The following is an 18368-nucleotide window of genomic DNA, read 5'->3' on the forward strand; positions in this document are numbered from 1 at the left end:
GGGGGGAAGGGACTACTTTGCGAACTCAGCAAAGCTGCTCGTGGGACCAAGGCCATCTTAAAGCCACCCATATTCGCGTGACCCTGGGCTTCTTGTTCACATAGGGCCTACATGACCAGATGTAGTATAATGGTTTAGAGCAGGCATCTTCAACCTGTTGCTCGTGAGCACCACGGTGCTACCTGAAGCAACTGGAGTTCTCGAAGCTCCTGTCCAATAATTGCTTGCTAGAATTCGATCGACGTTTCAATCAAATTATCTCGTTCAAATTGCATTCGAGGATTAAAATCATCCTAATTTTTCATGCATACGTATGGTCAAACTTGTAAGGGTGCTCTCCTTTCGATGATGGGTACAGCCAGTGCTCACAACTAGAAAAAGGTTGAGGACCTCCGGTTTAGAGTGTAAATAATTACAATTACATAATGGGTGATTACAGTTTAAGTTCTCGTACTTCGAGTAGTTTTTCCACAAAAACTGCTTAACCGAGTACATCCAAATTTTCAGGATATCTCAATGAAACCATGGGGAGATTTATGAAGTAAAACAAATACAGTCTAACCCCGTTTTAATGAATACCGTTACAGTGAAAATCTCGTTCTAACGAAAACTTTTCTAAACGGCAACAACCTGGAATTCCTTTACAACGAAATTTCGTTGTAACGAAGTGATTTCTCCGGTCTCTTGGAAGTTTGCTATAATGGGATTAAGCTGCAGTTCAATTTTCGACCAACAAGTGAAAAAGTGCGCCCCCCCCCTCCCACTCGGGATAGAAGGTCCTGGGGAAAGATGGGGGGGGGGCCAGCACGAGAAGGAAAAACGGTACAAAGGGCCATTCGCTCACAAAAATTGGCAACCACTGGAACATATATTTTCGTTTAATGTAATTTTTTTTTTAATTTATTCAATCACACATGATACAGTATAACGCTGTATAATAATACTAAGAACATCCATCAACGGAGGATTAGTAAATCCGTTGTGATGAACACGAAGAACAGTGGTAACGAAAAACTTCATAAAAACTTCTTCGTTTATTATTTCTCCCGATCAGTTATCAGATGATTTTTTCCAGATGATGCGATGACACAAAGGGAACGTAATGTCCTTATACGAAATTATTTACATGCTTCACACTAAATCCGTTTCCAGGCACAGATTTATGGCTTCGCCACGTGCTGGCTATTCGAATTGCTCTGCCCCCCCTATTCACGTTATAATTTAAAGTTCTTGACCACGAATTATTCAAATTTGCCGCCCCTCTGAACTTGCTACCCCGGCCCGCTTAACACCCTGTACATACGGCATCAGGGCCGCAACTAGAGAGGAGCAGGTGGAACTGGTGCCAGGGTCGTCTTAAGAGTATTATTGGCCCCCCGGGCCAAGTGGTTTTTAGGAGGCCCTACATGGTAAATCCTTGAAAATTTCAATCGTATCTCGTTTTTGGGAGGCCCCTCTTCTCTTGAGGCACCCGGGCCATGCTCGGGTGGGCCCATGCGTTAAGACGGCACTGACTGATGCCCCCGAACTCCGAGCCAGACAGGAGCGCAAATGTTAACCCTTCATCTCTCCTTCAATATTAAAAGGGGGCGCCAAAATGCGTGCTTGCCCCGGCTGACCACGCATGTCGTTGTGGCCCTGTTCATCAGTATGTATGTTGCAAGGTTTAAGGTACATACAGGGCCGCAGCTGGATACTTTTTTTTACTGGAGCTAGCAACCTTCTGTCGTCCCCGTGTAAGGAAAAATTAGAAGGAGTGGTGTTAAAGGGGCAATTCGGCGCCCCCCTAGTTCAGCACTCGATACAATGGACCCGCTCTCCCTAGTTGCGGCTTTGTGTGTGTATGTAAATCAAAAACTGCTTGAAAAGAACGGTAGGTGTGAAAATTGTCTTGGTGCACTCTTCGATATTACCCGCATACAACGTTTTGTCTAAATCAGCGGTTCTCAATCTTTTTTGACCCACGGAGCCCTTTCCAGTATATAATTTCTAAGGCGAAGCCCCTTAGGCCTATTTTTTATTTATTCATCAAAGTTACTGATTTATTTTTATTCAAAAATATTAATAATTATTTTTTTCATATTTGCTGGTTCTTTTTTCATTTTCCTCGATGGCCGCAGAGCTCTTGGGAATTCACACGGAGCACCGGTTGAAAACCACTGGCCCAGATGGTTTTTTTTCATTGCAAAAACAGCAGATAGACAGCCACATTCATATACTCATATACGATACAAAAATAAATAACAAAAAGACAATAATGAAAGCAAAACACACGCAATGCAGCTCTTAGGGACATATTTCATCCCCGGTTCATACTTAGGCTTTTAATAAATGTTTCAAAAGTTTGATATGGAGAATTTGCAAATATAAAAATATATTCCTTCAGATGTCTGATTATTTTTACTTCTAATTTTTTATGAATTTATTATAAATGGTTGGGCCCCGTGGTAATTTGTACTCTTTTGGAAGAGGTAACCAATTGGTTTTTTGCTAACACGTTATAATCGGGATCCAATGCATTTCATTCAAATGTTCTAAAATATACATCTCGGTTTTAGCGTAATCACGTTAGTTTATGAATGTCATTATAACCGAGTTTTAATATATGCTCATGTAGGAAAGCAAAAAAATTTCACTAGTTAGAAAAATTTAATTTTTTCTTCATTGGTTTTTTTTATTGTTATCAGTGCAAAAGCGCCAAACAAAGAATTAGCTTCTGTGGAATAGAACTTCACCATACAGTTCTTCGAATTTGTCTTTTCCCCTCATTTTTATGGCAACCTGAGAAGGAGAGCAATTTCTTTGTCCAGTGCATCCGAAATCCCATCACCCTCCTTGTCAAACCACTTAATAGACAATGGAAGAGAGCAACCGCAGGTCCAGCCGAACCGTCATCAGGGTGTTCAAACCTTTGCAATACATGATGGTAGCTTTCCGGTTACCCCAACCGTCCAAAAAAATGTGGATTTTCTCGGTTGAAAAAACCGCGCTCAAAGGTTGCAGTTGTATCTGTGCGTTGACAGAATAAAACTATAGATGATGCCTTCCCCCCCCCCCAAACTCAACCGCGCCGAAAGTCTGGTCCCGGTCTTATTCGTTGGTGTCTTCTCAATTGACTCTACATGTATGCATGAAAGAAAACGCACTCGTATATTTGCAGTTAAGTCATCCCACTCCCCCCCCCCAAGGAAGCTAACAGGGCAATTCTTCATTTTTCTGTCACCATTGCTGTCTTAATGCATGGGCCTACGGGGACACGACCCAGGGGCCTCACAAAAATGAGAACCAGCTGAAATTTTCAAGAATTTGCTGTTTAGAGCGTCAGTAAAATAACTTGGTGGAGGCCCCATGACGCTCTTAAAACGACCCTTCTTTCCTCATTACAAATTCATTTGTGAGAGCCCGTAAAAAATCTGGCCTGGTGCCCGGTTCAGGGAGCAAGGGTCCATGGCAAGACTTGGGGTCTGCCCCCCCCCCCGAAATGCGAGAAAATGACCGAAAAAGATAAAGAACAAGAAAATTTTCGCCAGTAATAATCATAATTATGTAGATGAGTTTGCTTCGGAAATAAATTGATATTTTTCCGCTTAAAAAAATCTATGTAGTTTGAAAATACAGTAATAAAACGCCAAGTTCAGTGTCTTGGTTTTGCCTTCCAGCCCTTCTTTTTCTTGTAACCTTGGACGAAGAGCAATTCCTTTGAAGGAGACAATCACCCACAATGAGTTGGGGGAACACACAATAGACCTTTCAATAGGTTTCCAGACCACTTTCATTTCGGCGGGGGGGGGGGCAAAGTGAGAGAACGATAGATTTGGCCATCTTTTTCCCTTTTTTCCGTCATTTTCTCACATTTCGGGGGGACCAGACGGTAGCGAGCGAGTCAAAATCGGACGGGACATATGCGGACAACATGGAAATAGGGTCAAAATCCACAAATTTTGCCGCGCCCTCGATGTTGGCGCTGTATCTGCCATTTGTTTCTCCAACCTGTTAAATGGCGACAAAATGGATACAACAAGAAACCGGGTCAAAATCGGACAAATTTTGCCGAGCCGGCGATGTTGGCGGTTTATCCCTAATTTTTCCACCAAGCTGCTAAGTGGCGATTTTCTCTTTGATGGACATTATAAAGACATGCAGAGAAACTTTTGATGAAATTTGAACAATGAAAGACGTGAGTCGTCTACCAGTCGCCAGAACAAGTTAAAAAAACCTGTCCTCTCTTTGAACCACTGACAAGTGATGGATTGCTACACGTAAAAAAAAAACGCCGACATAACCAACACTATAATAATAAATATATAGCTTCAGTAGAACTATTATTATTATTATCGGGCTCGGCGCGGAGGTGATCATAAGTCCTTATCCCGAGGGATTTCTATTCTAGGAAGGGTCTCTACAACTAATGTCGCATGAGTATTATCAGCACAGTGCGTGGACTACGGCATTGTCAAACCAAAGGAAGTTGATTGTTTCATAAGAGGGAAAATTAGTAAAATCATACATAAATTAATGAGCACTTATACGATCATATACATAAACGATATCGATTGATCGTACATGCAAGATATATCGTGGGAAAAGAAAAATAACTACATCAACTGAACTAAATTTAATCAATAAAAATCACGGCAACTCACAGATGTCACACGTGGATAGAAATATGATAATATAGAAAACATGTGAACTAGTTCGACAGAAACATTAAAAAAAGAGTTTATTCTAATGAAGTGATCTAAAACTGTGTACACACACACACACTTATTCCGATTACAGTCAATCCCGTTTTTAACGTTCCCGCTTAGTACGACTTATTTCTGTGGTCTCAACTCTAAATACAGTGGATCCCGCTTATAACCTTTTTTTTCAAAAAACCTGTCGCAAAAACATTGTAAGCGGGGAAATGCTTTAAATGGAAAATCTTAGAGCGAATTAGTGAGTTGGAAACACCAGAATAAGTCGTACTAAGCGGGAAAACTATATAAGCAGGATCGACTGTAATTCTCATTAAGATTTCCCATTTAAAGCGGTTCTCGCTTACAACGTTTTCCATGACAGTTTTTTGGAAAACGTTATAAGCGGGATCCACTGTATTATTTAATATTTATGCAAAAACTATTAAAAAATCCGGTGGTCTATTAAAAAATCTTTGAGTTGAGCATAATGAATCGAAATGATAGATATCAAGTAGATACATGCGATCTTCATGCTTAATTGATTCAGAATTGAAATTCTATTACTGTCTTATTAAGGATGGGACGAATAGTGATTTGAGCGAATAACCGAATACTCGGCGGCCGAATATGTATTTTCTTAAAATTCAGCACAATCATAAATAAAATTGGTGTTTTTAATTGAAAATAAAATTATTTGTAATTTCAAATGATTGACATTGAATTTTAGTTATACTATACGTCCCACGTTTAAATAAACTTACCCGTTTTGTGGTCCAGGATTTTTTTATTGTTCTTGATTATGCTTGACAACTTGATCCACATTGCAGCTCTTATTGATGAACCATCATTAGTTACACTTGTCCGAAAATGGGTAAAGAGCACGAATAACTACATTTACTACGAAATTTATTTCAAATGCTCCAGAGGAGTATGGACTGGAGGAGGAGGCCGGACACCCTGTGCTTATATTCAATCGTTCGAGAAAAATTACTGGGGTCACTGGTCGAAAATCTGGGGTGAATGGCACCGAGACTACCTCAAATTACCAAGGACTAAGATCAGAAGTTTCGGAAGTGTTTCGAATCAGTAGGTACTCATCTTTGTTTTAAACAAATAAATTTGCTTTCTGATTGATTCTGCAGGTGTCGGATGCATGCCAAAAATTACCATGGGTGCACAGCACCGACTCGGATTATCCGAAAAGCGATAGAAAACGACTCTCGAGAGGGGGGGGGGGCTATATTGATTTAAGGGTAAGTATAATAAAAAATGTTAAGAAAATACTAGGTTTATCCTGGGTCACAAAGCTGGAGCCCCATCCACGTTCTACTTGTGTAGCGGCATTTGAAACATGAGCATTCAACGGCCATAAGGAACTTTCTTCCATTTGATGACATACTATATAATAATTACATTAAAACAATAATTTTTCTGGTTTCTCTTCTTTGGACCTGCCTATTCAGACACAATCTCCCCTGCTTTGTTATTAATTCAATAACTTAATTCGTTACAGATTAGGACTGCGAAGACCCATGACATCTTTATAAGGGAGACTGACATGGTTTCCAAATATATGAATGCTATAGTTTTTTGTTTGATGACACAGTAAATTAACTATGAAGACACTTGTGAAAAATTTTAGCTAATCATTATAGGTACACGGAAGACCCCAGTTCAAGAGAAGACTCCTTCTGTCCCAGTCCGGTTCAAACGGGAACTGTAAGTACATTGTGTGTGCAGTGAATTCCATTCAGTAGTGTACGGAAGCTTTTCTCATGAGTGCGGGGGGGAAGGTAAACTTTTTTTTTTCGTCGAAGGAGAATGGTAGAATGATAGTTAACCTACTAAATAGGGTGGATAGATCTGTTGGTTTTACATGACAGTCTCGGTTTTTGTCCAATTCGGATCCCGCTTATAACGTTTTTGAAAAAAAGTCATAAAGAACTTTGAATAAATTGAAAACGAATTCCCTCAGAGAGACAGTCAGACTGGCCAGAGACAGGGAATGTCTAATTTCGTTAGAAGTGTTAAAATTTCGAAATTTCATTTCATCAAAACCAACACCAGTTTTGGAATCAGCAGCCCACTAAAACCTAAAACCTTTACCCTAAAACCGTTGAAGTTTCTTCGGTAAACCGATTTTTTTTTGTTTTGAGCACTCTATAACAGTGCTCAAAAAATTAGAAAATTTTATTTTTGCGAAGTTTTATGCGCAAAATTTACGTATATCACATCATCAGACATTCGTTATTTGTCATGATCTTGAGCTGATGAACCTCTTACTGGGACAACAAAGAAAGTATTTTTAGAGAGCCAGTGGTTCATAAACAAAATACATCTCCCAACACTTCATATAAAACTCGGCTTAGTGAAGCAATTCAATAAATAAAGTGGCGAGTGCTTCCAATTAATTTGTAAAACGTTTCCTGGACTGAACAATGAAAAGCTGTGAGCAGGGATTTTTGATGGTTCTCAAATTCATAAATTTCTTAAAGATTCGAAATTTTCAGCATTTTTGACGGATATTATCAATGTCCTTCCAATCCGGTCGATCTTCAGTTTGATCATGTTTCGTATCGGTTGTTGAGAATTTTTGACAAAGCAGAGAACGATGAAGAATTGCAGTAAAATACGATTAATTTGTAATTTGAATTTAAAAATTTTCAAACATTTGAAAAATAGACTGTTAATATGAGCACAAAGGCGCATTTTCTTCTTAGTTACTTGGTCCAATTTCACAGACAATCTGAGTCATTTTAATGACGAGAGGCGGTTTCATCAAAATATGAAGGTAATGGAACAGAAGTATCAAGGCAAGCTCGAGCCTCGCGTATGATGGCTGATTACTCTATCGAAGCCTCCTATGAAAGACATTCAAAACCCATAACAGAAAATCATAAAAGTGCTTCTCCTTGAATTAATTTTATATCATTTTGTGTTCATTTTAGTGGACAAAATGCAACATTATAGAGCATATCATTACTGCATTGATCTATTCTGATATCCTAAATATATTCCTTTATTTTCATTCCATATATTATACGATATATAAATGTATACACGATACATGTATAATATACATTATACATATATTGTTTTACTTTTATTCTGAACATAAATATACCACAAATTTCGTGTGACGTGCATTGCCTGCATATTGAAATCTGATAATTGAGTGGAGTGTTTTTAAAGATGTGCATTTATTGATTTACAAATACGCATTATTTTATTATCAAGGACGGGCTTAAGCATTTTTTGGCCCTCGAAAACGGAGCTTCCTAATCCCTGAGTAATCATGAACACCCTGGAGCACGCCAGGTTTACATAGGCAGAATGAACATCAAACTACTATTTCATGGTAATAGAAAAAAATTATTCGACAATAAATTTAAACGATATTGCCCGCTGCTTCCAGACATTTAAAGGTTGGAGAGCTGTCGGGGAAATTGAACCGATTACCTACCCAGGACCTCAACTTCATACTCTTTCAGCCGGGCGAGTATGTCTGCCTCGTGTAATTTTTTAAATTTTAAAAGAGGAATTTAGCAACCCATCGTCCGAGCACTAGATCCACCTCCATGCTTTACTTGACTTGGAGAAAGGGGTTCTGTGAAAACCCTAGGCAAGAGGAATAGGGTTCGATGTCTGAATTTAAAAGGTTTTAGACAAAATTTTAAGCTACAGCGAAACTTCGATACAACGACTCAGCAGACCAAGAAAAAATGTCGTTGTAGATTATGTAGGGATTATATATCGTTATGTCGAGAGGTAACAGTTTAACATTAGAGTATAGGCATTTTCAAACAAGGTATGAAAAAATATCGTTGTAGAGTAATTTATCGTTATATTGAGTATCGTTGTAGCGAGGTTTAAATGCATTCGCTTTGTTGAAAACGAAGTTTTAAAATTAAAATGCAATAAAAGTATTTTCTTTCATCACGTTTTTGCGGCCCCTAACATTTAACGCCCCGGTTGCGGCCAACCTTCACACTTGCCTAAGTCCGGCCCGTCAGTATTGACTTAGCTTCCGATTTATGTATTGATTACTTTTCACAATTAAATTGATTCATTCCATTGATTCAATCTCTCTAGTGATGTAAACTCCGCTCGCAGATTTAAATGCGATTTGTGTGCTGCTTATGTAGTACTACTGAAATTTAGTTTTCACTTTATGTTAAAAATTAGAGCGTTTGAAAAAAAATAATGCCAGATTCACACACAGAATCAGCACTCAAAATTACCCTGAAATCACTAAAAAGTTTTTGGCAATAAAATTAGTGTTGAGCAGTCTACGTGTGAAAGCACTCCAAATTTCTGCCTGAAAAGCACACTGGCTACAATGCGTCCCAAACGGAATTCATGGTTCTGTAAGTCTAGAGCCGCCCTTAGAGGTGTGGGCAGGTGCGGTTGCGCCGGGCCTCGCACTCACGGTAACTTCCATCAATTCTTAAATTATTTCTTGCATTAATTCCGAATTTTCTCATCAATTCTAGAATTTTTTCTTCTGTTTATTCTAAAAAAAAATCAATTCTGTTATTATTTTTCTAATTAATTCTGAATTTTCATTGGTGTTGGATCCATTTCTTAGTTATTTTTAATTCCTCAATTCTAAAATTTTCATTAGTTTCTGGAATATTGTTTCCTCTCATTACTCTAAAATTACCTTTAAGTACTGAATTATCATTAATTTTTTTATTTACATTTTATTGCGTATTTAAAATTTTTTTATTAGGATATTTCTCAGCATTCCTGCATATTCTGAAATAATGGCTGATGGCCCCCACCCCACAAAATATATAAAATCGGGGCTAAGGGTGCCTACACATTTTTGATGCCTCGAAATTTTTGAGATGCACTTGGCCCCGTGTTTGATAACGGCGCCCCTGTGTAAGTCACTTGTTGCCAAGCTTCATGAATAAAAATTATGAGGAATGTAGTGTATTAAATTATGTTTGCAGAAGTCAGCGATTGTTAATTCTGAGGCAGAGATTATTGCTTAAAAGTCCTTCCAAAAGTCCTTTGATTTAAACCTTCTCTCAAAGTTTTAAAATTACTTTTTTATCCATGGGCTGGATAAGAGTCGTATTTGGAGGTACGGACGGCAATGTTAGAAAATGGCGTTTCTCAGACGAAAACAAGGCGACAATTGACTCTAATCCTCCCAGCTCTCAGTCAATTCATTCTTCTTCATAGTACAATCTTCCATGGGGTCGGCAGCCGACATACATTGATTCTTCTTCAAACTTTCCAGGAACTTATTATCTCCCCCCCCCCCCCATACAACACATTTAGACAATGTAGCTCGAAAAATCGCCAGAATCATTCGCGAATAAGTGTTAAATTATCGGTAAACATGAAATGTCCGATTTTGACCCGATCGCGACCGGAGAACGTACCTTAAAAATCGCCAGAATTTCTCGCCAGTAACGTTTGATTATTGGTAAACATAAAATGTCCGCATATCCCGATTTCCAACATGTCCGCATATGTCTCGTCCGCTTTTAACCCCTAATCGGACCAGACCCCTCAAATCCCCCGTCGCTACTGCCTTGGCCCCTAGGCATGGGCTCTTGCATCCTTAACCAAGGGCCAGGCCAGATTTTTCACGGGCTCAAACAAATGAATTTGTAGCGTGGAAAGGAGGGCCGTCTTAAGAGCGTCATGGGGGCCTCCGCCAAGTTATTTTTCTGACGCTCTAAACAGAAAATTCTTGAAAATTTCAGCCGGTTCTCATTTTTGTGAGGCCCCGGGCTGTGCCCACGTAGGCCCATGCATTAAGACAGCAATGGTGAAAAGAAAAAGTAATTGCCCTGTTAGCTTCCTTGGCGGGGGGGGGCGGCGGGATGACTTAACTGCAAATATACGAGTGCGTTTTCTTTCATGCATACATGTAGAGTCAAACCTGATTATGACAGCCTTCATGAAATTACGTTGTTGTTTCGCTCGTTGAAACTGAGATAAAAGCAGGGTCGTCTCAATACATGAGCCGAGACCCAAATAAGGGAGTTTCGTGTTATACAGAAGTGAAAAAAAAATGAAAATCGGGGCCGCAACTAGAGGGGAGCAAGCGGGTCCGGTGCTTCGGGCGCTGGACGTGAAGGGGCACCGAATTCGCCCTTTCACAGCTTCATAACGTGCACCACCCAAGCTCTATCGCCCATTATCAATTTCAGCCATTGCCCCGGATGAGAGAGCTAGGTGTGTCAGGTGCTTTATTGTGCATATATAAATAATACATGAACATAAAACACATATATTAAAAAAAAAGACAAACAAAAAGTGTATACAGATTTGAAAAAATTATGAAGAAAAATTCCTATTGTACAAAATTTACATCATCTTTTTGTAGCTCTAGTGAGCCCTTTTGTCGTCTTCAGTGGCCAGGTGCTGGACCACGTCTTCTCTTCTAGGCTTGATGGCTTGGGTTAGTCCTCTACCGCAGTGGTTCTCAACCGGGGGCCCATATGGCCCCCTAGTGGTACTGGGGTACTTCAAGGGGCCACAGAAGAAAATGTAGAAAGGGACCATGACAGGTGGTTTGGAGGGCTGCAGAGAGCTGAGAAGAAAAATTAAGGTGTGAAGAAATGAAGCTTTTGTATTAGTGACTATTCACTTTTACAGAATCCAAAAAAGCACCCGTAAAACAAGGGCCGTCTTAGGGCATGGACCCACCCGAGCCTCACCACCTAAATTTTGCAGCAGGTTCCCTAGAGTGGGGTTTTTCGCAGGCCCCCCGGCTACATTTTTCAGACCTCTCCACTATACTAAATATAGTGTGAAAAACAAAAATGAGATGAAAACCATATCACGCCCCGGGGTGCAGCTCTGTCAGTCCCACTCTTGTCAGGGGTCATGCCCGGGGGTCTCATGTTCATACGTGACCCTCACCTTATAGTTTGTATAGTGCAATAAATTTTGAAAATAAGTAGGAAATATATAGGCTGTTTATTTCCCGCTAAATATGGGACTACCATAGCATCACTTTGCCTAAGGCGCCCATGATGTTGAGACGGCCCTGACTAAACTCGGACTAGCGGGAAGCTCAAATTCTAGGCCAGTGACCTGGAGGCCAATCATACTTGCAAAATTTTCGTTCGGTATACATTCACTGAAAAAATCAATTCAATACGAATAAAGGCTCCTAGATGAGGGTCGAAAACTCTGGGTAAGACAGGCGAGCCACGAGAAAAAAATATGGTTCAAAGGAGGCCACGAGCAAAAAAAAGTTAAGAAACACTGCTCTACCGTATAAGTGTCTAATTGAGGTTGCTGAGGAATTTGGGAAGGGGAAAATTCAAGGAACGGAACGGTGAAAGTGAACGACATTTGGCACAAAATAATTCTTTGATTGGCTCGCTCGAACTGATAACAGTAAAAAAAGTATTATATTTTGTAATATAGAGACTCACCAAGACGGGATTTCTGGAAATGCAACCCCCAAGGGGCTTATTAGGGGATTCAAATGTTCATCGTCGAACAATTTTCGGATTACCAAATCCACGCGGGCGAGGCCGCGGCTAAAAACTGGTATCTACGTATATAAAATAACTATTCTGACTGACTGATTCATCATCGCTGAGCCGAAGCCGCTGAGGATCGAAAAAAGGAAATTTTGTCAGTAGTTTATTTTTATGATGCAAAGACTCGCCAAGAAGAGATTTTTCGAAATTCAACCATTAAGGGGTCCAAATGTTACATGGAGAAATCACGCTGAAGGTAAGAAGGATTTTGTTTTTAGCTCTAAGGGGGGAGTCATAAGGTGGTTCAAAGGTTAAATGGGATAATTAGGACTAAGCCGAAACCGCTGAAGCTATAAATATGAAATTTGGTCAGCAGTTTTATTTCATGACGTAAACACTCACTAAGAAGGGGTTTTTGAAATCCGACCCATACCATGGGTCACAAGGGGGTTCAAAGGTCACAGAGAGAGAAATCACACCGATCCGAAACCGCTGAATCTATGAATATGAAATTTGGTCAGTATTATATTTTATAATATAGATATCCACTAAGATGGGATTTATGAAAACTCAACCCCCAAGGGGGTAATGAGGCTTTTAAATGTTACATGGGGGAATCGTGGCAAAATAATTTTTTTACCAAATCCACGCGATTGAACCCGCGGGTAACAGCTGGTTTGATATATAAAGGGATTTGGAATTTGCAAACATCAATTTTGTTCAATTTTTTGATTAGGTTTTCGGGATTTTATTCGTTAACCCTAGAATCCAAAAAAAATCTATGCTTAATGGTACCTATACGAACTACGTCTATTAGGCCGGTATTACACTATAAAAGTTTGATAAAAGTCCTATTATAAAACTTGAAAAATGCAGCCAATAAGGTCAACGGTTACATTTTCCAGAATGTAATCAATAACCTTATTGGTTAGATTTTTCAAGTTTTATCAAAGGGATTTTATCAAAAACTTTTATAGTGCAATACCGGCCTTAGACGTATAAGTACGATTTATGTTTGAACTTTCCACCTCAATGAGCTCTTGTGGCACTCGTTATCTGTATAAATGTAAACTTCTTACCTCTAGATCTTTACAAATTTTCTTTTTACTGTTTTGAGGTTTTGGGTCAAATGATGGTAACGTTTTGACTAGAATGTCAGCTGCATCTGCTAAACGTTGTATCTGACTGTCCACTAGAACTGGAGTTAAACACGACGGGGATCCTAAAGACTGTGCAAATTCTCCAAGTGCCTGTAAAATAATTTAAAAACTGAAATATTTATTTGCATCATTATGTATATTGAAGTTTGAAATTTGAGGCTACAAGGACGAACGACAAATGTTCTGGGCAAATATAGATCAAATAAAGAAGTAAATTAACAGAATCAGGTGGCAATCTTATCTGTGTAAGTGAGCAATAAACATGTGAATGTAAATCCTTCTGTAATGTTTTTAAAATATTGTATTTTTTTTAAAACAATGAGGAAATATTAACTCCTTTCCCCTCAGAGAAAATCCTACGTGCGCTTATATAAAATACAGTGATTTCAGTAAATGAGTTCATTTGATTACCAGTTATTAGGCGCAATACTGGTACGATATTGCAACCCTGCCATCACTCTCATTACCTTTTAGCTTTTACTTTATTTTACATATATTTTTTTATAGAGTTGAATTAGAAAAAGAAGGAAAGGAAAAAAAATAGAGATTGAACTTTCTTTTTCTCTCTCGTTTCGGAAATGTAACAAAGGGTTCCACACTCGGCGACTTTTTTCAGCCGATAAACGAGTTTTATACTTCATTCAGCGAAGGATGGACTGAGATCTCAGTGCCCCGCTTGCGATGTGTTGAATTCACCGACTAATATAATCGGCCCATCAGAATCCAACACCGTGTTATTTGTGATCAGTAGGGCACGGATTTTCATAACCTAAAAATCTATAAAACATGCAAGCACTTATGGACCTAAAAATATGACCTTATAGTTCTCCCGTTATTTCATCAATTCTTTTTAAGTTTTTTTTTTTTACTTTATTTAAAAAATAAACAAAAAATTCATCACACACAAAAGTTACGTTTATAATTAAAATTCTCACTAGATTCAAATGAAAACCAAGCCTACCTTATGCACAATAACACAGTATAGTGGAAGTACAGTAGATTTCGCTTTTCACCCTCATCCTACGTGTTCTCTTTCGCTCTTACATATGTATATTGCAGAAAGATACATTGCCCGTGGGTGAAATCATTAACAGGAGTATAGAAAGAACGGGGAGGAAAAAAAACAACTTTTCGATTCAGAGGCATACAACAAAGCTTCGGTAGGATGAAGATGGGGGAAAATAACACAGAGAACTGGATTGAATATATTCCACTGACGAAACATTTTGCCCGTGATCTTAAAATGTTTAAAAAAACTGTTATTGTTTAGTTTCTTCTAAGAAATATTTTAGAAAAAAACTTTGCAAAGGTTGTTTTTTTTTAAATTTCGATAAAAATATTGCTCCAGATGGAGCAATTGTTTGATCAAAATTACGAGGAAGGGATGCGAAAATGGGCACTTGCCCCACGTGATAGTGTCAATTCTTGTTTTTGCTTGCGGCCACGGTTGTAGGATCTGTTGCGAGACTTTTCAACGGGCAGATCGACTCGTTTGCGTCTGAAGCTAGAAAACAACAGAAAGTCAACTGCCAACCACAACTGCGCTTCTTGTGGGATCCGAACCCAGGTCCTAGCGATGCGGATCGCTTACGATACCCACACAACGGCTACCAGCGGTGCTAAAATGTTCTCCCCGAAAGTACACAAAAAAATTACTTAATTTTTCACTCTGAACTCCCAAATTTAGGCAGCGTTAGAATTTAAGAAAGTGACAAAAAGGCACAACTACAATTACCAAACTTGAGAAAGTGATAATTTTAGAGGGTGGAATATTGGAAAAAAAATATTTTTACTTCAAAACATAATACAAAAAACATTGTTATAGAGCTTTTGGAGTTTTACAGTGACGGCCTGCTGGTGGCAAAACCAAATCTACCCCTCCTGAAAAAACTCCCTGCGTTAAGGCATGATGAAAACTCATTGAACGCGAAGATTTCAAGCGTCCGAATAAATAACATCTTTCGCAAGTGCGTGGCGTGCCATTCAGAAACATTTCAATAGGATCTTCAGAGAACAAAAAAGTGGCTACTAGGAAAGCCAAAGGGTTTTTTTCCGAAAAAGAAAAGAGAATTCAATTTTAATGCATACTATATCTCTGAAGAGATAAAGATAAAAAATTTTGTTATTAGATAAAAAAACGACCAAAAAAATTATATATTTATGTAGAAATGTCCTCTCCATTTGTTAGTACAAGATTCCTCGAAAGACTGGTTATATTTTTGAAGATAACTACTACGACGAAAATTCATCTCTGCCCTCACGGGGACCAACAGCTTCTAGAGCAGAAACTGAGCCCAAGATTCGTGACGTCATCGAGATCCGTCCTCGAAACCCATCTTCCCTGTAAGGCTGGGATTACACTATAAAGTTTTCTAAAAGGTTGCATTTGCTCGAATGTAACCTATAAGGTTTATTGGCTGGATTTTTCGAGTTTTATAAAAGGGATTTTATCAAACTTTTATAGTGTAATCCCGGCCTAAGATCGCTTTCCAGCAGCACCACACACTGTAACGCCGATGTATTATATATTTGGCCCACGTTGCTATATTTTTTCTTAATGTTATAAAAAAAGAGGCCAAATTAGTAAAGAATTGAACACCCGAATAGACAAGTTTATACTTATAATTCATTATTTTGAAGTATCAATTAGGGCCAGTTTTAATAAAAACTTAATATTTGAAAAAATTACTCTGACCTCAAAACTTCCCCAAGAGCATTAAATTTTAGAACTTCATTTCTGTTGATTATAACCAAAAAAATATCCATTGAATACCAAAAGAAAATCTCTCGAGACCAATTCAACTATATAATATCCTTTATTTTTCATTTAAGAAAAACATGCAATATTCACTATATATTTTCAGTCATTTATAAAAAAAAATAAATATGTAACAGGAACTTTTCATGTAATGTGTATCTTATTAAAGGGAAGAAAAAACAGTGAATGAATAAACAAATCTACTTTGCTTTGCTCCTTCCACTATGGATTGGGATGATTGCAAGATTCTCATTCATACACAGATGCGAAACATTCTATGCTAAGATGTGATTCAAGTATTAAAAATCTATTTCAAAATTAGTGCTTTTTTTTTGAAAATGTCACCAGCTTCCTTTTTGCATAAAATGTTTTAACTATAATTTTTCTTTAAAAGTGCATTTTTATTCGATGGTTCTTTAGAAATACGTTAGAAAGAAATCCACAGAATTCCCCCATCCCACATTCTAAAACTTACCTCAAAGAAATATTATTAGTACCTGTCTATATTTCCCAAACCTGGCTTTTGAATAAGTATTTGTATATATTTTCCAGTTAAGGCATGGAAATCCAATTCTTCAACACATTATTTTGTAATTTCTAAAGAGCCCAAAGTTGTTTATCATAACGCATTGCGAGTCTATTTCGAAAATGCACCTTCTGTACCCATCATTGACAAACGTAGATTAATTTTGAGAATTATATTATGAAACAACGTGTGATCTATGTTGAAGAAGGGCAAAACATGAACCTCACGAAATTTATAGGCAGGGGCAAAATTATATTTGGGATAAAACAACATTTTTTTTAATACAGCCAGATTTTCTGATAATTTTAATCAGATGCACTATCAAGAAAAAAATGGTCTGGCCCTATTGAAGGGAGAGGAGGGACATGGAATATATATATATATATATATATATGGGGACTAATAGACAAACCCACTATTTTTTGTTATTAATGCAATTATCAGTCACGATGGCTACAGCAATAAAGCCAATAACATCCAAACGTGAATCAATTTTGAGGATTACGTTATAAAGCAACGAGCCATCTATGTTTAAGACAGGCAAAATATGTATCTAACCAAATTTATACACATGGGGTAAAATTCTATTTAATACTCAATGATTGTACACTATTCCCGCGTTGATATCAACAATATAATAATCACTTGAATATTTTAAGTGGTTTTATGTGAAGAATTTACGTACAGTTGAAATCTTGCCTTTTGTGAAGTGTTTCCAATACATTAATAAAGTCATAGAAATTTGTTAATTTATATGGAAAAATAAATTAACATTTTTTAACATAATACAGTTGAGCCCCGTTATAACACTACCATCCGTCCGAAATTTTTGAAAAATTGTATTAGTTGTTTTGATTTTGTTAAGTTTTTTTGAATTTGTCATTTATTCAAAAACATATATAGGCCTACAAGTAATTTTCAACGGATTGATTGAAAAAAAAATTCATTATCATATAAAAGTTCCGAAAATATCATGAATTATCGCGTTTTGCTTCGGGTTGGGGTGATCGGTATGATCACCGCCCCCCCCCCCCCCCATAGATCCGCACCTGGCTTATGGTATTACCATTGAAATTCAACTTTGTCTTCATCCCAAAAAATAGAGCCGATCTGATAAAACCAATGTGAGATTTGGAATCAAGTGCCCCAAAAGCACTGAATTTATTTTTTTTATAACAAAATCAGTATTGAGAAAATATCCGAAATAAAAAATTATTTTGACTAGTTCAATTCACAACATATAAGTTTGATTAAAAGTTTCCGATTGAATTGTTGTTATTATTTAAATGTTTCCACCAATTTCACACATTCGTCAAGCTATAATTTTTACATCCTTCATTGACGCCTTTTACTCATAACAGTTTCGATGAAAGCTAAAAAAAAACCAAAAAAATATTGCCGTTTTGTTAATATACATGAATTTGATTAAAACGACAACGTATAATAACGATCGCGCAGTAAACACGTGCGCACTGTATGCACATTCCCTCAAAAAATTTGACTTGATATTGAAGGTAAACAAATTGCCATATTTTGGCAAAAAAGTGTTGATTTGGCTATAAACAGTTTCAAACCGATCTCATTTTTCTAACACTTTACAAATCTGGTGATAAATTTGCCAACATAGGGGACAAAGATAATACGTAAGTTATACGTAATAACAAGTTCATATTATCACACTACATGGAGAGAAGAAACCCCAATCGTGAAGGAAGAAGGCAGAACTTGGCTTCAAATGGGATTGAATATTTCACTTCATTTTCAAGAAGTGACAACCCGCTGCTG

General features: G+C 37.7%; 1 protein-coding gene across 4 annotated transcripts in view; it reads right to left on the minus strand.

Annotated features, from left to right (window-relative positions):
• LOC149080464 (NGFI-A-binding protein 1-like) overlaps window positions 1-18368 on the minus strand; it is a 567589-nt gene that overhangs the window by 283154 nt on the left and 266067 nt on the right. For all 4 annotated transcript variants that reach the window (XM_089239575.1, XM_089239574.1, XM_089239577.1 and 1 more), the window contains one exon: window positions 13219-13389. In XM_089239575.1, coding sequence (XP_089095701.1) covers window positions 13219-13389 — 171 coding nt within the window. The remainder of the gene's footprint in view (window positions 1-13218; window positions 13390-18368) is intronic.

This window comes from Pholcus phalangioides, unplaced genomic scaffold, assembly GCF_987345545.1.
Source record: "Pholcus phalangioides strain wild (caught in Gottingen) unplaced genomic scaffold, Ppha-v1.0 ptg000011l_1, whole genome shotgun sequence".
NCBI lineage: Eukaryota > Metazoa > Arthropoda > Arachnida > Araneae > Pholcidae > Pholcus > Pholcus phalangioides.